Below are 20,078 nucleotides of genomic sequence, written 5' to 3' on the forward strand. Positions count from 1 at the left end.
ATTATAACGGTATGTTAATATGTTTATTTTATGTCAACATCTGTGGCCAGATAAAAATGAGCTCCTGTACTGATTAAGTGATCACTGTGTAGAATGTTCAGGGTTCTAAATTATATAGAATTCACAGTATTCACTCTGGGGGAAGTGGGAAAAATATCAGAATAAAATTACAGGTAAAGCAGGCAAAATGAATGAATGCAATGAATGTGCATTGCAACTATTTTTATATAAAAAGCATTCTGTAGAAAACTACATTTTTAAATTTAATGACCCTAGTACTCTTCCACTCTGAAGAATTTGTTTTCTTACCTTGAAGTTCACCTGGAACCTGGTAGGATCTGTGATAATCTGGGATAGGAAGGCCCGATAGGTAATCACTACCTATAGTTGTCAATTGTGGACTTCTGAGTACAGATGATGTCTGATGATCAGTACTTATCACCCTGTGTACAAAACATTAACAATATAAAATGACACGCAAGTTCCAAAAAGTGTTAGTTAACATTATATCCTTAGCTTTTCTTCCAGAATATGTCTCATGTTTCATCCCAGATGTTCTTATTTTATAACAGTATTACATTGTTGTCATAAACTCTTCCAATCATCTTTCTCCATGTCAAAAACTTCCATACCTTGAATCTCTCCAAACCTAAAACTTTGGAAATAGAACCTGAAACCAACCTATGCGCATGGCCAATCTTGATACAGATTATTCCATTTAAATCTTTGTGCTATGGTTCTCTCATCCTCCCCTATTAAACAATATAATCCATCTGTTTCTAACCCAATTTACTCCACTCCTTTTTGCCTAGTAAATGTTACTTCAATTGTAAGCTATTATATGCAGAGCATTTGCTGCCCTTAGTAACTGTACTCCTAAACAGATGTCATTTGTGTTACATGATTATATTGTGACGTAAGGTTATAAACAATAGAAATAATTTATAAACTATACTAAAAGGATGTTTCACAAAATCCAAATCTCTACAGTACCCATGTTTTGCTATGTTACTTATTAAGCGAAAATACAAAAAAAAACTCAAGCATACAGAGTAGATCAGTAGTGTTTGCAAAATATTTATTCACAAATCAATATAACACAACACAATTCCCCTGCCTAGAACCGGTTCAAAAATCAATGGCCCAGCCTCAAAACAATAATATGTTCCCTGGTGACGTCACCAAAAATTAATAGATTTATATCGTAAATATCAATGTCCTGTCATTGAAAACTCCCTTGAATTCTTGCTAGTATTTATTAAGAGCTGATTGATACTGAAGAGTTGTTTAGGTATTCTGTAAGAGTTTAGTTCAAATAGTTGCATCGTTATTACATGTGGGGAATTCAAGTCAAGTCAAACTGTGCTTGTTTTTCCTTTTTCCTCTTGTTTTTATGCTTTGACTGTTAGGTTTTTTGCCTTATGGGTTTGTTGTGGAACCTATATACAGGAGGAGGGGATTTAGAACGCTATAATTGTAAGTTGTACAATATAAAGAAGAATAATGTATAGGTACGTTTAACCAATTACCCCGTCTGTAAATTTTGTATAAAATAATAAAAATGATACAAAAAAAAAAAAAAAGAAGAAGAAAACTCCCTTAAAGGGATAGTAAATCCACATTTTTTTCTTTCGTGATTCAGATAGAGCATGCAATTTTAAGCAACTTTCTATTTTACTCCTATTATCAATTTTTCTTCGTTCTCTTACTATCTTTATTTGAAAATGCAGGACTCTTAAGCTAAGTAGCTGGGCCATTTTTGGTTCAGCACCTGGGTTGCACTTGCTGATTGGTGGCTAACAGATAGCCACCAATCAGCAAGTGCAACCCAGGTGCTGAACCAAAAATGGTCCGGCTTCTAAGCTTACATTCTTGCTTTTTAAATAAAGATAGCAAGAGATTGAAGAAAAATTAATAATAAATTATAGTAAATTAGAAAGTTGCTTAAAATTGCATGCTCTATCTGAATCATGAAAGAAAACATTTGGGTTTACTATCCCTTTAACCTTTTAACGCCGTTATGCCGTTCTATTCCGTCATATTTACACTGGGCTTTAAAGCCGTTATGACGGAATAGAACGTCATATCAAACGGCTGTCCTGAAGCCTTCTGCGCTTCAAGGACTTGATCGCGGTCTGGAGGGCGTTCCTAGGGTTGTAGGGACGCCCCCCAGATGCGATCCAATAATTGAAATCTCGCGATCGTATGCACGATCGCGTAGTTTCAATTTGTCTACATCGGAACAGGTGTTCCGATGTAGACACTTTAACCCTGTCACGAAAGGGTTAAGGATATATTGTGCAAATCCATATCTTAGTGTGTTTCACTTGCAGAAGAAGATATTCGGCTCCAAATAGAGTTGAATACTGTAAGCAGCCTCTTACTTCCGCATTCGGCAGTGAACGAAACTGCGGAATGCACGTCTCTAATAGGTATTACATATGGTCACATGTATATGATTGGATTTGGGCACCGATATATTATACTGCAGTCCCGTAATGGGAATTGCTCTTCCTGAAGCAGCCCTTACACAAAAGATCTCATATTGGTTTAAGACCCATGTACAAAGGTAAGGTGATATGATAAGGGATACATCTCATTAAGCATATTCAAGCATAGCAGCCAATGCTCCTCCACGCTGCTGCAATGAGTATCTGACCCTTTACCTTGTATTCCAAGAGTCTGTCTTTACGGCTGCAAGGGAGACATTGTCCATAAAGTGGAAGGGTGTCTGCAACTCAACCATTGCACGAGTACACATCTGGTCTCCTAGGCACTTGAACCCGAGGCCCAGCTGCAAACCTATTTTCTTCTTAAATAGAAAGAGTCCACAGCTGCATTCATTAATTTTGGGAAATAAGAACCTGGCCACCAGGAGGAGGCAAAGACAACACAGCCAAAGGCTTAAATACTCCTCCCACTCCCCTCATCCCCCAGTTATTCTTTGCCTTTTGTCCCAGGAGGATGGCAGAGAAGTGTCAGAATTTTTAATTTTTGTTTATGTCTCTTATGGAGGGTAGTACTCTTCGGCATGGGACAGGAGTTAAGTAGTCCTGTCAGTCTCTCAGTGAGGGCTTGGATGAAAGTTAGAGTACGTAGATGCAGGGAGTTTCTTTCTGCGAAACCATCCCGACTCATATTAACAGCTCCTAAAGCAATGGGCGTTGTCGAACTTCGCTTCGCTGCCTGCTTTCTTCTCTCAAGCCCATAGCGGAGGCAATGCTACTATCAGTCACACTTGAAGGGCCATGTTCCTGTTCCACGGCGTAGATTCCGGTAAGATCGTTTCATTTTACTTTATTCGCAATGTACTGTAATGTGAATGTTTCCCAAGAGGCTACCACCTTGCGGGTCTAACTTATAACATAAGGGTCTCAGTGAGTCTCTTTCAGTATCTTGGAATCGAGAGTGAATATCTCCTGAGGGGGTTATTGAACAGGGGGTTCTATAATCATGTTTGTTATGTGATTCAACCTGCTTATGTGCGATGTTTACTGGGCTCATGGTTGGAACATTGAGGCCTTTGGAAGTGACGCAGCCTTTTGGCTGGGCGCGCTTGTTTGGACTGTATGGTTCACCTTGTGTTCGGGCGTGGCTACGTTCCGTTGTTCCATTTCCGACCGTGTGGCGAAGGGAATTTTCTAGTCCGCAGGGGTCTGGTCATAGGAGGTGGTGAGTGCCCCAGCCATTGGTGCATTGGTGCCGTTTTAGTTTTTCACTACTTAGTCCATATTTAAATATCCTTTATCCAGTTATGGAGGATTCTGATGCGGAGACTATTTTGATTTCAGATTCAGATTCTGTGTCCGGTGATGAAGGGATCGGGGAATCCAAGGACTGCTGAGCCATCCGCCTCTGGGGGTCCTGTCGTCCGAGAGGCGAGTTCCCTACCAAATCATACTTCTGCACATGGGGGTAACCCAGTTTATGGTTCCTCCATGCGGGGTGGCGTTCCACATAATGTTGGCAATTGTTCGTCTGCAGAGTCCAGACGTTTATTTGAGAATGTGCTTGTGCCCTATTGTCCCGGGCCTTCTGCCTTGGAGAGGGCCTCTACAGTTCCCCACAGGGGTATCTGTCCCTGAGTGTTGTGCCTTCTGTTACAGGATTGTGCGGCTTCACGTGTTGCTCAGACATGTTTTTCAGTTATTGAATGACCCTATCGTTAACAGATATAGGGATTTTCAGTCTGATACTTCGAATGGTGCACCGCAGAGATGTGGGGATGAAGTAATCTCCTGATTGTCATTTGTTAGAGATCTTTCCCAGTCTTTGAAAAGATAGGGCTCCGTTTGGCTTGTCCTGCGGGTAAGGTAATGTAGCGAAGTAGGGAAAGAAGTGGCGCTAAGGACCCCTTATATGCCAAGTACGAAAAGGATCCCTCATACAAAGATCCAGGGGTTAGTGAGGACAGATTCGGCAAGGTAGTACTGGCGCTTGGAAGCCTAAGGGTTAATGAGTATTGTTTTTGTAATAATTAATAAATCATAAATATTCTCAATATAAATAAGGACCTTTAGATAGTTATATCAAGGAAAAAATGATTTCATAAAGTGATTATGAGTATTGATTAGATCAATATAAAGTACATTAATATATTCTCAGAGGACCCTTTTTAGGTTCGGTAAAGGAGACAATAAAATATAAAAGTTGTACTGAGATAATTCAATATAGCTATAAGCTCATGTGTATTCATCAGTTGTGTGGATCGGTATAACACTTATATCTTAAATTCTTAGATGACTAAAGCTCCCTATCACTTGAGACTAGCTCGATATAAGCAGGTTACTAAAGTGTAGGAGAATAGGGTTAATCTCAAACGTATACCAATCTATATAACAGACTGTAAGTGATTGATAAATAACATTTATTATACAAAGAATCTACACAAACACTTATAAAATATACATATACAGTTGCTTATAAAATGGAAATGGGGTAAAACTAAAATTGGACGTCCAATGTTAGTTTTACCCCATTTTCATTTTATAAGCAACTGTATATGTATATTTTATAAGTGTTTGTGTAGATTCTTTGTATAATAAATGTTATTTATCAATCACTTACAGTCTGTTATATAGATTGGTATACGTTTGAGATTAACCCTATTCTCCTACACTTTTGTAACCTGCTTATATCAAGCTAGTCTCAAGTGATAGGGAGCTTTATTCATCTAAGAATTTAGCATATAAGTGTTATACCGATCCACACAACTGATTAATACACATGAGCTTATAGCTATATTGAATTATCTCAGTACAACTTATATTTATTGTCTCCTTTACCGAACCTAAAAAGGGTCCTCTGAGAATATATTAATGTACTTTATATTGATCTAATCAATACTCATAATCACTTTATGAAATCATTTTTTCCTTGATATAACTATCTAAAGGTCCTTATTTATATTGAGAATATTTATGATTTATTATTACAAAAACAATACTCATTAACCCTTAGGCTTCCAAGCGCCAGTACTACCTTGCCGAATTTGTCCTGCGGGTAGGTCTGTGTCTTTTTGGGCGCTAACCTCCGGGTTGCCTTATATTTTATTTATATCCGATGGGATGTCTTTTATTTGTTTCCTTCGGGAACCTTCTGGGATTGATACTCTTTATTACTTCTTCGGAAGTTGTTGGACATGTTAGTCCTCTATTAAAACGGTCTGTTTTTTCCCATAGATGGAAAATGTACGCAGTTTGCCGGTTGGGACCCTAGGTACAGGCTGGTCCTGTCGGGTTCATTTGTTTTGCGGCTGTTCAGATACGTGGCGCTGTTCTGCTCTGCTGGTTCGGTAGAAGTGCCGAATGCTGAGGTTATCATTGTTTTTCATGTTCAACTAAGCATTCGAAAGCACCTGTGGGTCCGTGAGGTGGGAAGGATTGCTTCAATCCTTATAGCCTTCAGTCATAGATGACCGGGCAGGGGAATTTTTCCACTGCGTTACTCTGACATCTGATTTCATCAGCTCTTAGAGTTTCCTCCCCCATGTGGTGGAGGGTGGGAGGGCTTAATGCCCCTTACTGCTATTGAGCAGTTTGGCCTTCATTTTTTAGGCCTCTGGATGTGTCTTTTTGGGCTTGATCCAACAGCTTGTACAGGATAGCTGTCTAGCATGCAGGTGGTTTGCAGTTTGAAACCTGTTGCAGCTCTTGACACCTTGCAGGTGTACGCGTAGCTGTTTCTAGTGTATCTTGATGCAGCTCTTACTCTTGACTGAGTTATGAAGAGGCCTTTGGGTCTTCTTCCATTACCTCCAGGTGAGTGGATCTCCTTTTAGGGATTTGTGTTTCTGGGTAATGTTTGTTCCCTGAGGGGACTTTTGTTTAGCTCAGGGTTTTTCCAGAGCTGGGTAGGCTTAGTGCCTTCTCTTCCTTGTGTCTTCTGCTTGTGCGGAGGTGTTAGGGAGACTAGTCCTGCTAGTAAGATTTTGTGGACCTCGAGGTATCCCTTGGTTGTCCTGAGGCTCTAAGAGGTATCTTACAACTTCTAGCCTTGCTTCTTGGAGCACTGGACTTTAGCTAGGGGTGGTTCTTTCCTTTGGTCGGAGCTTTTCAAGTTCTTCTCGCTATCCGGATTCTCTGGATATGCATCCATACCCTTTGTCTGGCATTTTGGCCAGTTGGGGTGTTTAGTTCTAGGGTTAGGTTTGCCTGAACTATTAGGTTCCCGGACATGTTTTTCTTCCTGAGACTTCCGGTTGCTGATGCTTTGCTTGGCCTTTTTACTGACCCAGTCTGGTTTTGGAATCTTGGATCTCAGGGCTGGTCGGGGTGTTCCACGGTATTGGGAAATTGGGCTATGTCCTTGCTCCATCTACCTAACCTGGTCATGGTTGGCCAGGTTGTCGGAGCATTTTTTACTCTTTGCCACAGAGTGGCTCATGTCATCTGGTGGTTAGCCGTGTGGCTTGAGCCTCAAGGGTGGTTTAGTCGTACCCAGCTGCTGGTGCTGGATGTCTAATTTATGATGCGCCTTAGGGTTGCATTCCCCTGGTCAGCTTGCCAGTGTTCCTGTGAATTCCCTGATCTGGCAAATGGGTTGGCTGTGCCTCTGCTGGGCAAGCTACTTGTAAGGGGGTCCTTTTCTAGGACATCTGTGTTGGGAATTTCACTTCCCATTAGCCGGTGCCTTCCGGCATCATCCCTTTTCTTTAGGGGATATTCTCCTCCCTATGGAGATAGAGTTCTTGCTTGGGGCTTCTCCTGGATGGGAGGCGGAAAGGTGGGATTGGTTCCCTCTGAGGTCTTGCTGGGCCTGTATTTTGATAGATCCTTAGGTCTATGGCCTTGTTGTCTGTTTCAGAGTCGGGTTGTACATGTGCTCTGTGGGGATGGCTGTGCTTTTACGCTCGTTCCGGTTCCTGATTCAGGATTCTTTTGTTTCCCTGTCTTAGATTCTAGAGGCTGGGTTGGTCCAGATGAGTGAGAGTCTGCAGGTCAGGATGGCTGAGTGGTCTAAGGAACTGCGTTTGCGCCGTCTTCTCTGGATGTGTGAGCTTGTTGAGTCTATCCTGTTAGCTTAGTCTGCTAGGGTATAGATTTCCCTTTCAACTTGCTCCATTGATTAGAAGAGGGTTTACTCTTCTCAGGTTCTGAGAGTATACTCGCCTTCTCGGGGGAACTCGATTAAGGTTTTTGTGTTCCCCTTTTCAGGGACCTGTGTGCAAGTCCGGCGACTTAGGTTGCCTGGAACATGCCCTCTGTATGGGGGTTGCTTTTGCGGTCTGTTTCTTGCTTGACTGCTTCTTCTTCTTCCTCGCAAGTACCCTCTGTGTCGTCCTGTTGTGGATTTGGGGTTTTTCACCTGGGTGTATTACACACTTTTTCATGGTCGAATACCTTGGTATTCTATGGCCAGACACTAGGAGGACTTTGCCTCTTCTGTTGCATTCCGTGCTTGCAGGATATTGGGGAGACGTCTGTTCTGTCTCTGTGCCCGGTCTTATCCCGGCTTTTGCTTGGTATAGGCGTAGCCTCCTTTCCCCGTTTGGGCCCCCTTGGGGTCTCTGAGCTGGGCTCACTCGTGGAGGTGTTCTTTTTTGTATTAGGGGACCTTTCGGTTTCCTTGGTAGTTTCGGCTGGTGTCTCCTTCATTTGTGGAGATGAGCGGTGGGGGGCCGTTTGTTGGGCGAAGGTGTCTCCTGGAGGACTGTTGGCTCAGTTGAGTCCGTTAGCGGTCTCTAGTTTGGCTCCTGGACTAACTGCGAGTCAGTATCACTGTGGTTTTTCCTCAAAATTTTCTCTTTATTGGGTAGAGGTTCAGGCCTGGTGCCCTCAGTATGGGCCGCCTATTGTACCCTCCCGTCTTGGCATTCAGTGTCCTCTATAGCTTGGGTATTGTTTTCCCAAAAGTAAAAAATGCAGCTGTGGACTCTTTCCATTTAAGAAGAAAAACATAAATTATGCGTACCTGGTAATTTCCTTTTCTTCTGATGGAAAGAGTCCACAGCTCCCCACCCTTACTTTTATGTGGGGCATCCTTATATCTTCTGGCACCTTTCACCCTGATATTTCTTCTACTGTTCCTTGTTCCTCGGCAGAATGACTGAGGAATGAGGGGAGTGGGAGGAGTATTTAAGCCTTTGGCTGGATTGTCTTTGCCTCCTCCTGGTGGCCAGGTTCTTATTTCCCAAAAGTAAGAATGGACTCTTTCCATCAGAAGAAAAGGAAATTATCAGGTAAGCATAATTTATGTTTTTCTTCCGAAAAAGCACCGTGGAGTTCACATAATATTTTCAAATCGGGCTTCTTCCTGCCAGCCGGATCTTCTTTTGTGTACCTGTGCAATGGTTGAGTTGCAGGCACCCTTCCACTTATGTACAATGTCTCCCTTGCAGCAGTAAAAACGGACTCTTGGAATACAAGGTAAAGGGTTGGATACTCAATGCAGCAGCATGGAGGAATTTAATATAGGCTGGCATTGTATAAAATTAATTTCAAATCTTTTGAATTGGGAGTTTTTTTGCCTTCTTTGATTTCCAGTTAAAGGGACACTAAGGTTAAATTAAATTTTCATGATTCAGATACAGCATATAATTTTAAACAACTTCCCAATTTACCTCCATTAAAAAAAATGTGCACAGTCTTTTATATTTACAATTTTTGAGTCACCAGATCCTCCTGAGCATGTGCAAGAATTCACAGACTATGGGCTAGATTTATTAAGCCCCTACGGCAGCAGTTCTCTCAAGAACTTGCTCGCCGGGATTTATCAAGCAGCTTCCCTAACATCTACGCCACCTCTATTGTGGCGAAATTCAATCTCCTCGGTCGAGTCCGACCGAGGAGATTGACAGCTCCTGCCCGCGCGTGATTGGCTGTGCGCGTGCAGGGGGCGGGATTGCATGCGAGCGCAAAATTGCGCTCGTGTGCAATGTTAATTACCTGCGGGTAATTTCGCCCCGCCACAGGTGAGCTGAGGCGTACAGGGGCGCGTATACGCGCCCCTGTACGCCTCAGCATTGATAAATCTAGCCCTATACGTATATGCATTTGTGATTGGCTGATTGCTATCACATGGTACAAGGGGAGTGGAAATATACATAACTTTGAAAAAAATCTACTACTCATTTGAAGTTCAGACCAAGTGCTATTGCATTGTCTTGTTATCTTGCATTTGTTGATTATGCAAATCTAATGTGTTGACTGGTCCTTTAATGCCAGTATAAATTCTAAGATACAGGACTAGATTCAGCAGTACAGTTGCTTTGTTACCTTTTACATGATCATTACGGGCTTTTTTAGTTTGCAAAGTTATGTCCTTATGTGCTTGAGCTGTGTCACATAAAATGTAAATTTGTTAAGCTCTGTGAGTACTGGTTTCAAGATGTATAATTTTATGGCAATATGTGAATATATTAGAAACAGCAGTGAATCTAAGTGTTATGCACACAATGTACACATAAAGAGAAGCACTCTACTAGGAACAAACAGCAGCTCAGTAGTTTGTTTTATGGTGAATTACCACCTAGGAGTAGCTTATTTTATCCCAATTGTGCTTTTCTCAAAGAACTTTCCTGAAGTATATCAGACTGATCCTGCATAGTAAGGTTAGTCCAACCCCAAGATACTAGGCGATTCTCCTATGAACAAGGAACATGGCAACCACAGACAATCATTTTGGCCTTGACAATGAGGTGCAGACACATCCCTCTACGCACATTGGTCAAGAAGCCCACGTCTGGTTTCCCCCATCACCCTTAGGGAGACTTCCCAAGGGTCACAATACAAATGCATGCAGAAAAAGAAACGCTCAACCAGGAACAACCAACAACTTAGTAGCTTGTACTATGTTGAGTTACTACCTAGGAGCAGCCTCTTCTAGCCCAATTTTGCTGATCTGATCCTATTAGTTAGTCAGTCCAGCCCAAAAATATCAGGCAATCCTCCTCTGAACGTGGCAACCCCAGACAATCGTTTCTGCCTTTTTAGGATCTCATTAGTGAGGTGCAGCCATGGACTTGTAATACTTATTTTGTGCGCTAATCTTAACTTTCTCATGCAATATTAATAGTGCATCCTGCTCTAATAGTCGCACTTCACCACAATAAATGTACTGCAGTGCATAGGCAAAATCTGTTAAACTAATTCTACTGCTGCTTGTATATAATAGTAATTATGGTAAAGTTCCCACTCTCCAAAGTGCTATTTGTTCTTTGAATTCTAAGTTTGCACAAGTACTCACAAATAGAAACTACAAAATGGCTACCCACAGTAGAGCATTGATATTGCAACTTGAATGACTTATTTGTCACCTATGAAAATATACGCCAATAAATAAGCACACATTTTGCGGTGTTCCTTTAAAGTCCCTATTTGACACAAATTTGATACTAAAACAACGTCCACTTACCCTTTGTGCCCTACACATGAGGGAATGATAGTAGAGGTAACAGGACACTGTTTTTTGGCTGGAGGCTCTTCTTCATCAGATGAACTATCCAAAGTCAAGTCGATCACTTCCACCTTTTTCTTAATTTCTGTAACATGCTTCATATCTGAGCTCATGTTATATATAGTGCTTGCTGGAAGAAAATGAAGGAGGTAAATTTAGGCTTAGTTTCCTTATTTTCTGAAAGTGCTCAAGAAACATAATAAAGAATGTAAAACCTGTGTGACTTACTAGTTTCTTGGGCAAATTCTAAACAAAATTATTTTAGATATTTTGTGATATATTTTAGATAACAGGTGTTTAAATAAATTACTTTGCATATTTTATTATTTCCACAAATAATCCAACAATTAAAGTTTATGAGAGAGGTAAAACACACCCAAAGAGAGATTTTATATAAGGAAAATTATTATGTAATTATCATTGAAATCTTTCATAAACTCTAAAGGCTGTAACACACTGCAAGCATCGCATCGCTTCTGAAGTTCAAATATTTCAACTCTGAGCGCTTACCTACGCGACCTGACATGGCTGAGTGCACAGAGATGAAAAGGTAGGACACGCTAAGTGTGAACAGCCGCATCATCACGCTGCGTGCCGCATCGCTTGCAGTGTGTCACAGCCTTAATGCTGTCATTCAAAATACAATATTTACTTAAACTTTTTTTTTAAAATGTTGTGCAAAAAATTAAGACCAACGGCATATCCGGGCCTATGTTTTAATCTCACGTATGTTCAGTTAATGTTTCAACAAATACAACCATTTACTAGTTTTATTAAGACATTAATACTTAAAAAATAAATAAAAACATAATTTATGCTTACCTGATAAATTCCTTTCTTCTGTAGTGTGATCAGTCCACGGGTCATCATTACTTCTGGGATATTAACTGCTCCCCTACAGGAAGTGCAAGAGGATTCACCCAGCAGAGCTGCATATAGCTCCTCCCCTCTACGTCACTCCCAGTCATTCGACCAAGGACCAACGAGAAAGGAAAAGCCAAGGGTGAAGTGGTGACTGGAGTATAAATTAAAAAATATTTACCTGCCTTAAAAACAGGGCGGGCCGTGGACTGATCACACTACAGAAGAAAGGAATTTATCAGGTAAGCATAAATTATGTTTTCTTCTGTTAAGTGTGATCAGTCCACGGGTCATCATTACTTCTGGGATACCAAAGCAAAAGTACACGGATGACGGGAGGGATAGGCAGACTCTTTATACAGAAGGAACCACTGCCTGAAGAACCTTTCTCCCAAAAATAGCCTCAGATGAAGCAAAGGTGTCAAATTTGTAAAATTTGGAAAAAGTATGAAGCGAAGACCAAGTTGCAGCCTTGCAAATCTGTTCAACAGAGGTCTCATTCTTGAAGGCCCAAGTGGAAGCCACAGCTCTAGTAGAATGAGCTGTAATTCTTTCAGGGGGCTGCTGTCCAGCAGTCTCATAAGCTAAACGAATTATGCTATGAAGCCAAAAAGAAAGAGAGGTAGCGGAAGCTTTTTGACCTCTCCTCTGCCCAGAGTAAATGACAAACAGAGAAGACGTTTGTCGGAATTCCTTAGTTGCCTGCAAGTAAAATTTTAGAGCCCGGACTACATCCAGGTTGTGCAGTAGACGTTCCTTCTTTGAAGAAGGATTTGGGCATAAAGAAGGAACAACAATCTTTTGATTGATATTCCTGTTAGTAACTACCTTAGGTAAGAACCCAGGTTTAGTACGCAGGACTACCTTATCCGAATGAAAAATCAAATAAGGAGAATCACAATGTAAGGCTGATAATTCAGAGACTCTTCGAGCCGAGGAAATAGCCATTAAAAATAGAACTTTCCAAGATAACAACTTTATATCAATGGAATGAAGGGGTTCAAACGGAACGCCCTGTAAAACATTAAGAACAAGGTTTAAACTCCATGGTGGAGCAACAGTTTTAAACACAGGCTTAATCCTGGCCAAAGCCTGACAAAAAGCCTGGACGTCAGGAACTTCTGACAGACGTTTGTGTAACAGAATGGACAGAGCTGAGATCTGTCCCTTTAATGAACTAGCAGATAAACCCTTTTCTAAACCTTCTTGTAGAAAAGACAATATCCTAGGAATCCTAACCTTACTCCAAGAGTAACCTTTGGATTCACACCAATGTAGGTATTTACGCCATATCTTATGGTAAATCTTTCTGGTAACAGGTTTCCTAGCCTGTATTAAGGTACTAATAACTGACTCAGAAAACCCACGTCTTGATAGAATCAAGCGTTCAATTTCCAAGCAGTCAGCTTCAGAGAAAGATTTTGATGTTTGAAAGGACCCTGTATCAGAAGGTCCTGTTTCAGAGGTAGAGACCAAGGCGGACAGGATGACATGTCCACCAGGTCTGCATACCAAGTCCTGCGTGGCCACGCAGGTGCTATTAGAATCACTGATGCTCTCTCTTGTTTGATTCTGGCTATCAATCGAGGAAGCAACGGGAAGGGTGGAAACACGTAAGCCATCCTGAAGTCCCAAGGTGCTGTCAGAGCATCTATCAGGACTGCTCCTGGATCCCTGGATCTGGACCCGTAACGAGGAAGCTTGGCGTTCTGTCGAGACGCCATGAGATCTATCTCTGGTTTGCCCCAACGTCGAAGTATTTGGGCAAAGACCTCCGGATGAAGTTCCCACTCCCCCGGATGAAAAGTCTGACGACTTAAGAAATCCGCCTCCCAGTTCTCCACTCCCGGGATGTGGATTGCTGACAGGTGGCAAGAGTGAGACTCTGCCCAGCGAATTATCTTTGATACTTCCATCATAGCTAGGGAGCTTCTTGTCCCTCCCTGATGGTTGATGTAAGCTACAGTCGTGATGTTGTCCGACTGAAACCTGATGAACCCCCGAGTTGTCAACTGGGGCCAAGCCAGGAGGGCATTGAGAACTGCTCTCAATTCCAGAATGTTTATTGGCAGGAGACTCTCTTCCTGAGTCCATAGTCCCTGAGCCTTCAGGGAATTCCAGACGGCACCCCAACCTAGAAGGCTGGCGTCTGTTGTTACAATTGTCCAGTCTGGTCTGCTGAATGGCATCCCCCTGGACAGGTGTGGCCGAGAAACCCACCATAGAAGAGAATTTCTGGTCTCTTGATCCAGATTCAGAGAAGGGGATAAGTCTGAGTAATCCCCATTCCACTGACCTAGCATGCACAGTTGCAGTGGTCTGAGGTGTAAGCGTGCAAAGGGTACTATGTCCATTGCCGCTACCATTAAGCCGATTACCTCCATACATTGAGCCACTGACGGGTGTTGAATGGAATGAAGGGTGCGGCAAGCACTTTGAAGTCTTGTTAGCCTGTCCTCTGTCAGGTAAATCTTCATTTCTACAGAATCTATAAGAGTCCCCAGGAAGGGAACTCTTGTGAGTGGAACGAGTGAACTTTTCTTTTCGTTCACCTTCCATCCATGTGACCTTAGAAATGCCAGCACTAACTCTGTATGAGATTTGGCAGTTTGAAAGCTTGAAGCTTGTATCAGAATGTCGTCTAGGTATGGAGCTACCGAGATTCCCCGCGGTCTTAGTACCGCCAGAAGAGCACCCAGAACCTTTGTGAAGATTCTTGGCGCTGTAGCCAATCCGAATGGAAGAGCCACAAACTGGTAATGCCTGTCTAGGAAGGCAAACCTTAGGTACCGGTAATGATCTTTGTGAATCGGTATGTGCAGGTAAGCATCTTTTAAATCTACAGTGGTCATGTACTGACCCTCTTGGATCATAGGTAAAATTGTCCGAATAGTCTCCATCTTGAACGATGGAACTCTTAGGAATTTGTTTAGGATCTTTAAGTCCAGGATTGGTCTGAAAGTTCCCTCTTTTTTGGGAACCACAAACAGATTTGAGTAAAACCCCTGTCCCTGTTCCGATCGTGGAACTGGATGGATTACTCCCATTAACAAGAGCTCTTGTACGCAGCGTAGAAAAGCCTCTTTCTTTGTCTGGATTGTTGACAATCTTGACAGATGAAATCTCTCTCTTGGAGGAGAGTATTTGAAGTCCAGAAGGTATCCCTGAGATATTATCTCTAGCGCCCAGGGATCCTGAACATCTCTTGCCCAAGCCTGGGCGAAGAGAGAAAGTCTGCCCCCCACTAGATCCGATCCCGGATCGGGGGCCCTCAATTCATGCTGTTTTGGGGGCAGCAGCAGGTTTCCTAGTCTGCTTGCCCTTGTTCCAGGACTGGTTAGGTTTCCAGCCTTGTCTGTAGCGAGCAACAGCTCCTTCCTGTTTTGGTGCAGAGGAAGTTGATGCTGCTCCTGCTTTGAAATTACGAAAGGAACGAAAACTAGACTGTCTAGTCTTGGCTTTGGCTTTGTCCTGAGGCAGGGCATGGCCTTTACCTCCTGTAATGTCAGCGATAATCTCTTTCAACCCGGGCCCGAATAAGGTCTGCCCTTTGAAAGGTATATTAAGCAATTTAGACTTAGAAGTAACATCAGCTGACCAGGATTTTAGCCACAGCGCCCTGCGTGCCTGAATGGCGAATCCTGAATTCTTCGCCGTAAGTTTAGTAAGATGTACTACGGCCTCCGAAATGAATGAATTAGCTATTTTAAGGACTCTAAGCCTGTCCGTAATGTCGTCCAGAGTAGCTGAACCAATGTTCTCTTCCAGAGACTCAATCCAGAATGCCGCTGCAGCCGTGATCGGCGCAATGCATGCAAGGGGTTGCAATATAAAACCTTGTTGAACAAACATTTTCTTAAGGTAACCCTCTAACTTTTTATCCATTGGATCTGAAAAAGCACAGCTATCCTCCACCGGGATAGTGGTACGCTTAGCTAAAGTAGAAACTGCTCCCTCCACCTTAGGGACCGTTTGCCATAAGTCCCTTGTGGTGGCGTCTATTGGAAACATTTTTCTAAATATCGGAGGGGGTGAGAACGGCACACCGGGTCTATCCCACTCCCTAGTAACAATTTCAGTAAGTCTCTTAGGTATAGGAAAAACCTCAGTACTCGTCGGTACCGCAAAATATTTATCCAACCTACACATTTTCTCTGGTATTGCAACTGTGTTACAATCATTCAGAGCCGCTAACACCTCCCCTAGTAATACACGGAGGTTTTCCAGTTTAAATTTAAAATTTGAAATATCTGAATCCAGTCTGTTTGGATCAGAACCGTCACCCACAGAATGAAGTTCTCCGTCCTCATGTTCTGCCACCTGTGACGCAGTGTCTGACATGGCCCTAATATTATCAGCGCACTCTGTTCTCACCCCAGAGTGATCACGCTTACCTCTTAGTTCTGGTAATTTAGCCAAAACTTCAGTCATAACAGTAGCCATATCCTATAATGTGATTTGTAATGGCCGCCCAGCTGTACTCGGCGCTACAATATCACGCACCTCCCTCTGAGCGGGAGATGTAGGTACTGACACGTGAGGCGAGTTAGTCGGCATAACTCTCCCCTCGTTGTTTGGTGAAATTTGTTCAATTTGTACAGATTGATTTTTATTTAAAGTAGCATCAATACAGTTAGTACATAAATTTCTATTGGGCTCCACTTTGGCATTGCAACAAATGACACAGGTATCATCTTCTGAATCAGACATGTTTAACACACTAGCAAATAAACTTGCAACTTGGAAATACAATTCAAATAGAATAATATTAAAACGTACTGTGCCTTTAAGAAGCACAGAAGATCTATGACAGTTAAAAATTAATAAATTGAAACAGTTATAGCCTCAATCCTTGTAAACAACACAACTTTAGCAAAGGTTTAATCCCATTAGCAAAGATAACAATTTCTGAAAGCAGGAAACAAATTACAGAATAAAAGTTTTTATCTCAGTCAAACTATAATTCTCACAGCTCTGCTGAGAGAAATTACCTCCCTCAAAATAAGTTTTGAAGACCCCTGAGCTCTGTAGAGATGAACCGGATCATGCAGGGAATACAATGAGTTGCTGACTGAAATATTTGATGCATAGTAAAAGCGCCCCTCCCCCACACACACAGCAGTGAGGGAGAACAGAAACTGACAGAAAAAACAGATTTAAGCAACTGCCAAGTGGAAAAATAGTGCCCAAACATTTATTCACTCAGTACCTCAGTAAATGAAAACGATTTTACATTCCAGCAAAAACGTTAAACATAATCTCTAGTTATTAAACAGCTTTATGTCTTTCTTACAGTGTAATTCTAGTGAAGTACCATTCTCCCAGAATACTGAAGTGTAAAGTATACATACATGACATTATATCGGTATGGCAGGATTTTCTCATCAATTCCATTGTCAGAAAATAAAAACTGCTACATACCTCTATGCAGATTCATCTGCCCGCTGTCCCCTGATCTGAAGTTTACCTCACTCCTCAGATGGCCGAGAACAGCAATATGATCTTAACTACTCCGGCTAAAATCATAGCAAAACTCTGGTAGATTCTTCCTCAAACTCTGCCAGAGAGGTAATAACACACTCCGGTGCTATTTTAAAATAACAAACTTTTGATTGAAGATATAAAACTAAGTATAATCACCATAGTCCTCTCACACGACCTATCTAGTTGCTGGGTGCAAGAGAATGACTGGGAGTGACGTAGAGGGGAGGAGCTATATGCAGCTCTGCTGGGTGAATCCTCTTGCACTTCCTGTAGGGGAGCAGTTAATATCCCAGAAGTAATGATGACCCGTGGACTGATCACACTTAACAGAAGAAAAATCACGCCTACAAAACATTCAACAATAAAATATTATCTGAAAGTTCATTAATGATTGCAATTTCATCACAACAAAATGTTTAGAGGTTATACAAACTTTAATAATATAGTAACACAAAAAGAAATGAGTAATTGTGAGTTGTGAATTATTTATTTGCTTTAGTGCAGGTCTGTAAAAAACCTGAGAAAATACCTGTTAAAGGGACACTGAACCCACATTTTTTATTTTGTCATTCAGAAAGAGCATGCAATTTTAAGCAACTTTCTAATTTGCTCCTATTATCAATTTTTTTTCATTCTCTTGCTATATTTATTTGAAAAAGAAGGCATGTAAGCTTTTTTGGTTTAAGTACTCTTGGCAGCACTTTTTAATTGGTGGATGAATTTGTCTACCAATCAGCAAGGAAAACCCAGGTTGTTCACCAAAAATGGGCCGGTATCTAAACTTACATTCTTGCATTTCAAATAAACATACCAAGAGAATGAAGAAAATTTGATAATAGGAGTAAATTAAAAAGTTGCTTAAAATTTCATGCTCAATCTGAATCACGAAAGAAAATATTTGGGTACAGTGTCCCTTTAAGTATTCTTATGTTTACCAAACATAGCATATCCACAGGTTTTCTAGACTGCAGCATACTATACTCCGACCACAATGGTTCAAAGAGATTAGAATACTGTTTTTAATAAAGTTAGTTGAGTGAAAACCACTGTTTTTTAATCAGCAATTTCTAAAAACATTTGGGTAATACCTTTCATGGAGCTAAATAGCAAACAGAATTCCACTTTAAAGTGATGGTAAATCCTACCATTTTTTAAATACTAGAATTACCAGAGATATGAATAAAGGGGACTTTCAGTCACAAACTATAAAAAAAAACTTCATGCTGAAAGTACCTTTATTTGCCCACAAGTTTATGCCGAGCTGAGCACTTACAGCCATATGCCTATTTTCTCAATGAGGTGACGTTTCCACTTCTTAGCCAATAGCCGATTGTCATTATGCTGTATGTCTAGCACGCTGTTGGCTAAGAGGTGGAAATGTCACCTCATTAAAAAAAATAGCATTTTGCTGTGTGTGGCCAGAGGCGCTCAGCTCCGCATAAATTAGCGGGCAAATAAAGGTACTTTCAGCATTACGTTTTTTTTATACTTCATGACTGAAAGTCACCTTTATTTATAGTACTGGTAAATACTAGTAGTTCAAAAACATTAGGATTTGCCATCACTTTAAGCTGAATATAATGTTTTGCACTCATAAGTTAACTGGTATAACTTACAAATGTGTGTAATCAGGAACAAGTTGCTTCACAATATCAATATATACTGTCACTTGTTCTGAACAAAATTATATATATATATATATATATATATATATATATATATATATATATATATATATATATATATACACACACACGCATACATACACACACACACCTGTGTATATATTTATATTAGTTTAGATCAAGAATATGGATATCTGCCAATTTAAAAAATACAAATGCTAATATCTACATGAATATTGTAGTCATGTAGTCATACAAACTCATATATGAAGATAGGTTAAATATGAAAACATATGAAACGTACAGTTAACTACTGCAGGATATTGAAAATAAAAGATAATGTCAGTTCCAAAAACAAATATATGGGAAGCATTTTAAACAACATTTATGTGTTGATTGGTTCATAGTGTTAAAAGCAACTTAGTTCTAATATGAAAGAAAATAAATAACATTGGGCCAGCTACTCTAAAGCTCTTTGGGTGGCGATATTATCTGAGGCAGAGCTTTCCAAACTGTGTGTCGTGACACATTAGTGTGTAGGTGTGTCCCAGCTTCAGCACAATTTTTTTTTTAATTTAAATTTTTTTTTACATTTTATTTTTGGTTTCCGACTTTCCGCCTGCCTGCTATGCATATCACGTGGTTGACACGTGATTGATACCTTGTGGGTCACAGATCATCTTAACCTATTGGTGCAGCTCAGCGGGAACTGAAACTATTCCCATTGGCGGCACATTGGCTCCTGACTGCACGTGTAGTCTCCTCAATCGGCTCGTGACTGCATGTGTAGTCAGTGAGTGGGACAGCAGAGTGTTTGCAGCGCGGGCAGTAGTCAGTTGGACTTGCAGAGGGCGGCAGCTTAAACGCTGAGCTGAAGTCAGTGTTTTTGGGGGTTTTCCAGCTAGCTCCCAGTAGTGCATTGCTGCTCCTGCTCTTGATATATGGATAGGAAGTGGAAGCTTAAAAATGCTTGATGATAAAATGTGAGTGTCTTTATCTAATATTACACCAAATATTCAGAAACTGTGTTCATCCCATTAACCTCATCCATCCCATTAAAATAGTAGGTAGCTATTGGTGATGTTAAACTTTTTTTAATTCTTGAACATACATACTGTAACTTGTAAATACATTTTGTTATTAGATTATTTATGTATGTGTCCGTATCTCCTAAAACAAAATAGTTTAACCTCCTGTTTGCTGGTACAACTG

The 20,078-nt window shown here is 41.0% G+C and overlaps 1 protein-coding gene across 4 annotated transcripts in view; it reads right to left on the bottom strand.

The window, feature by feature from the left end:
- Positions 1-20,078, bottom strand: part of PIAS3 (protein inhibitor of activated STAT 3) — a 109,385-nt gene that overhangs the window by 11,266 nt on the left and 78,041 nt on the right. For all 4 annotated transcript variants that reach the window (XM_053704504.1, XM_053704498.1, XM_053704507.1 and 1 more), the window contains exons 11-12: positions 10,855-11,026; positions 310-443 (exon numbers count right to left, since the gene is read on the bottom strand). In XM_053704504.1, coding sequence (XP_053560479.1) covers positions 310-443; positions 10,855-11,026 — 306 coding nt within the window. The remainder of the gene's footprint in view (positions 1-309; positions 444-10,854; positions 11,027-20,078) is intronic.

This window comes from Bombina bombina, chromosome 1 (assembly GCF_027579735.1).
Source record: "Bombina bombina isolate aBomBom1 chromosome 1, aBomBom1.pri, whole genome shotgun sequence".
In the NCBI taxonomy this organism is placed as follows: domain Eukaryota; kingdom Metazoa; phylum Chordata; class Amphibia; order Anura; family Bombinatoridae; genus Bombina; species Bombina bombina.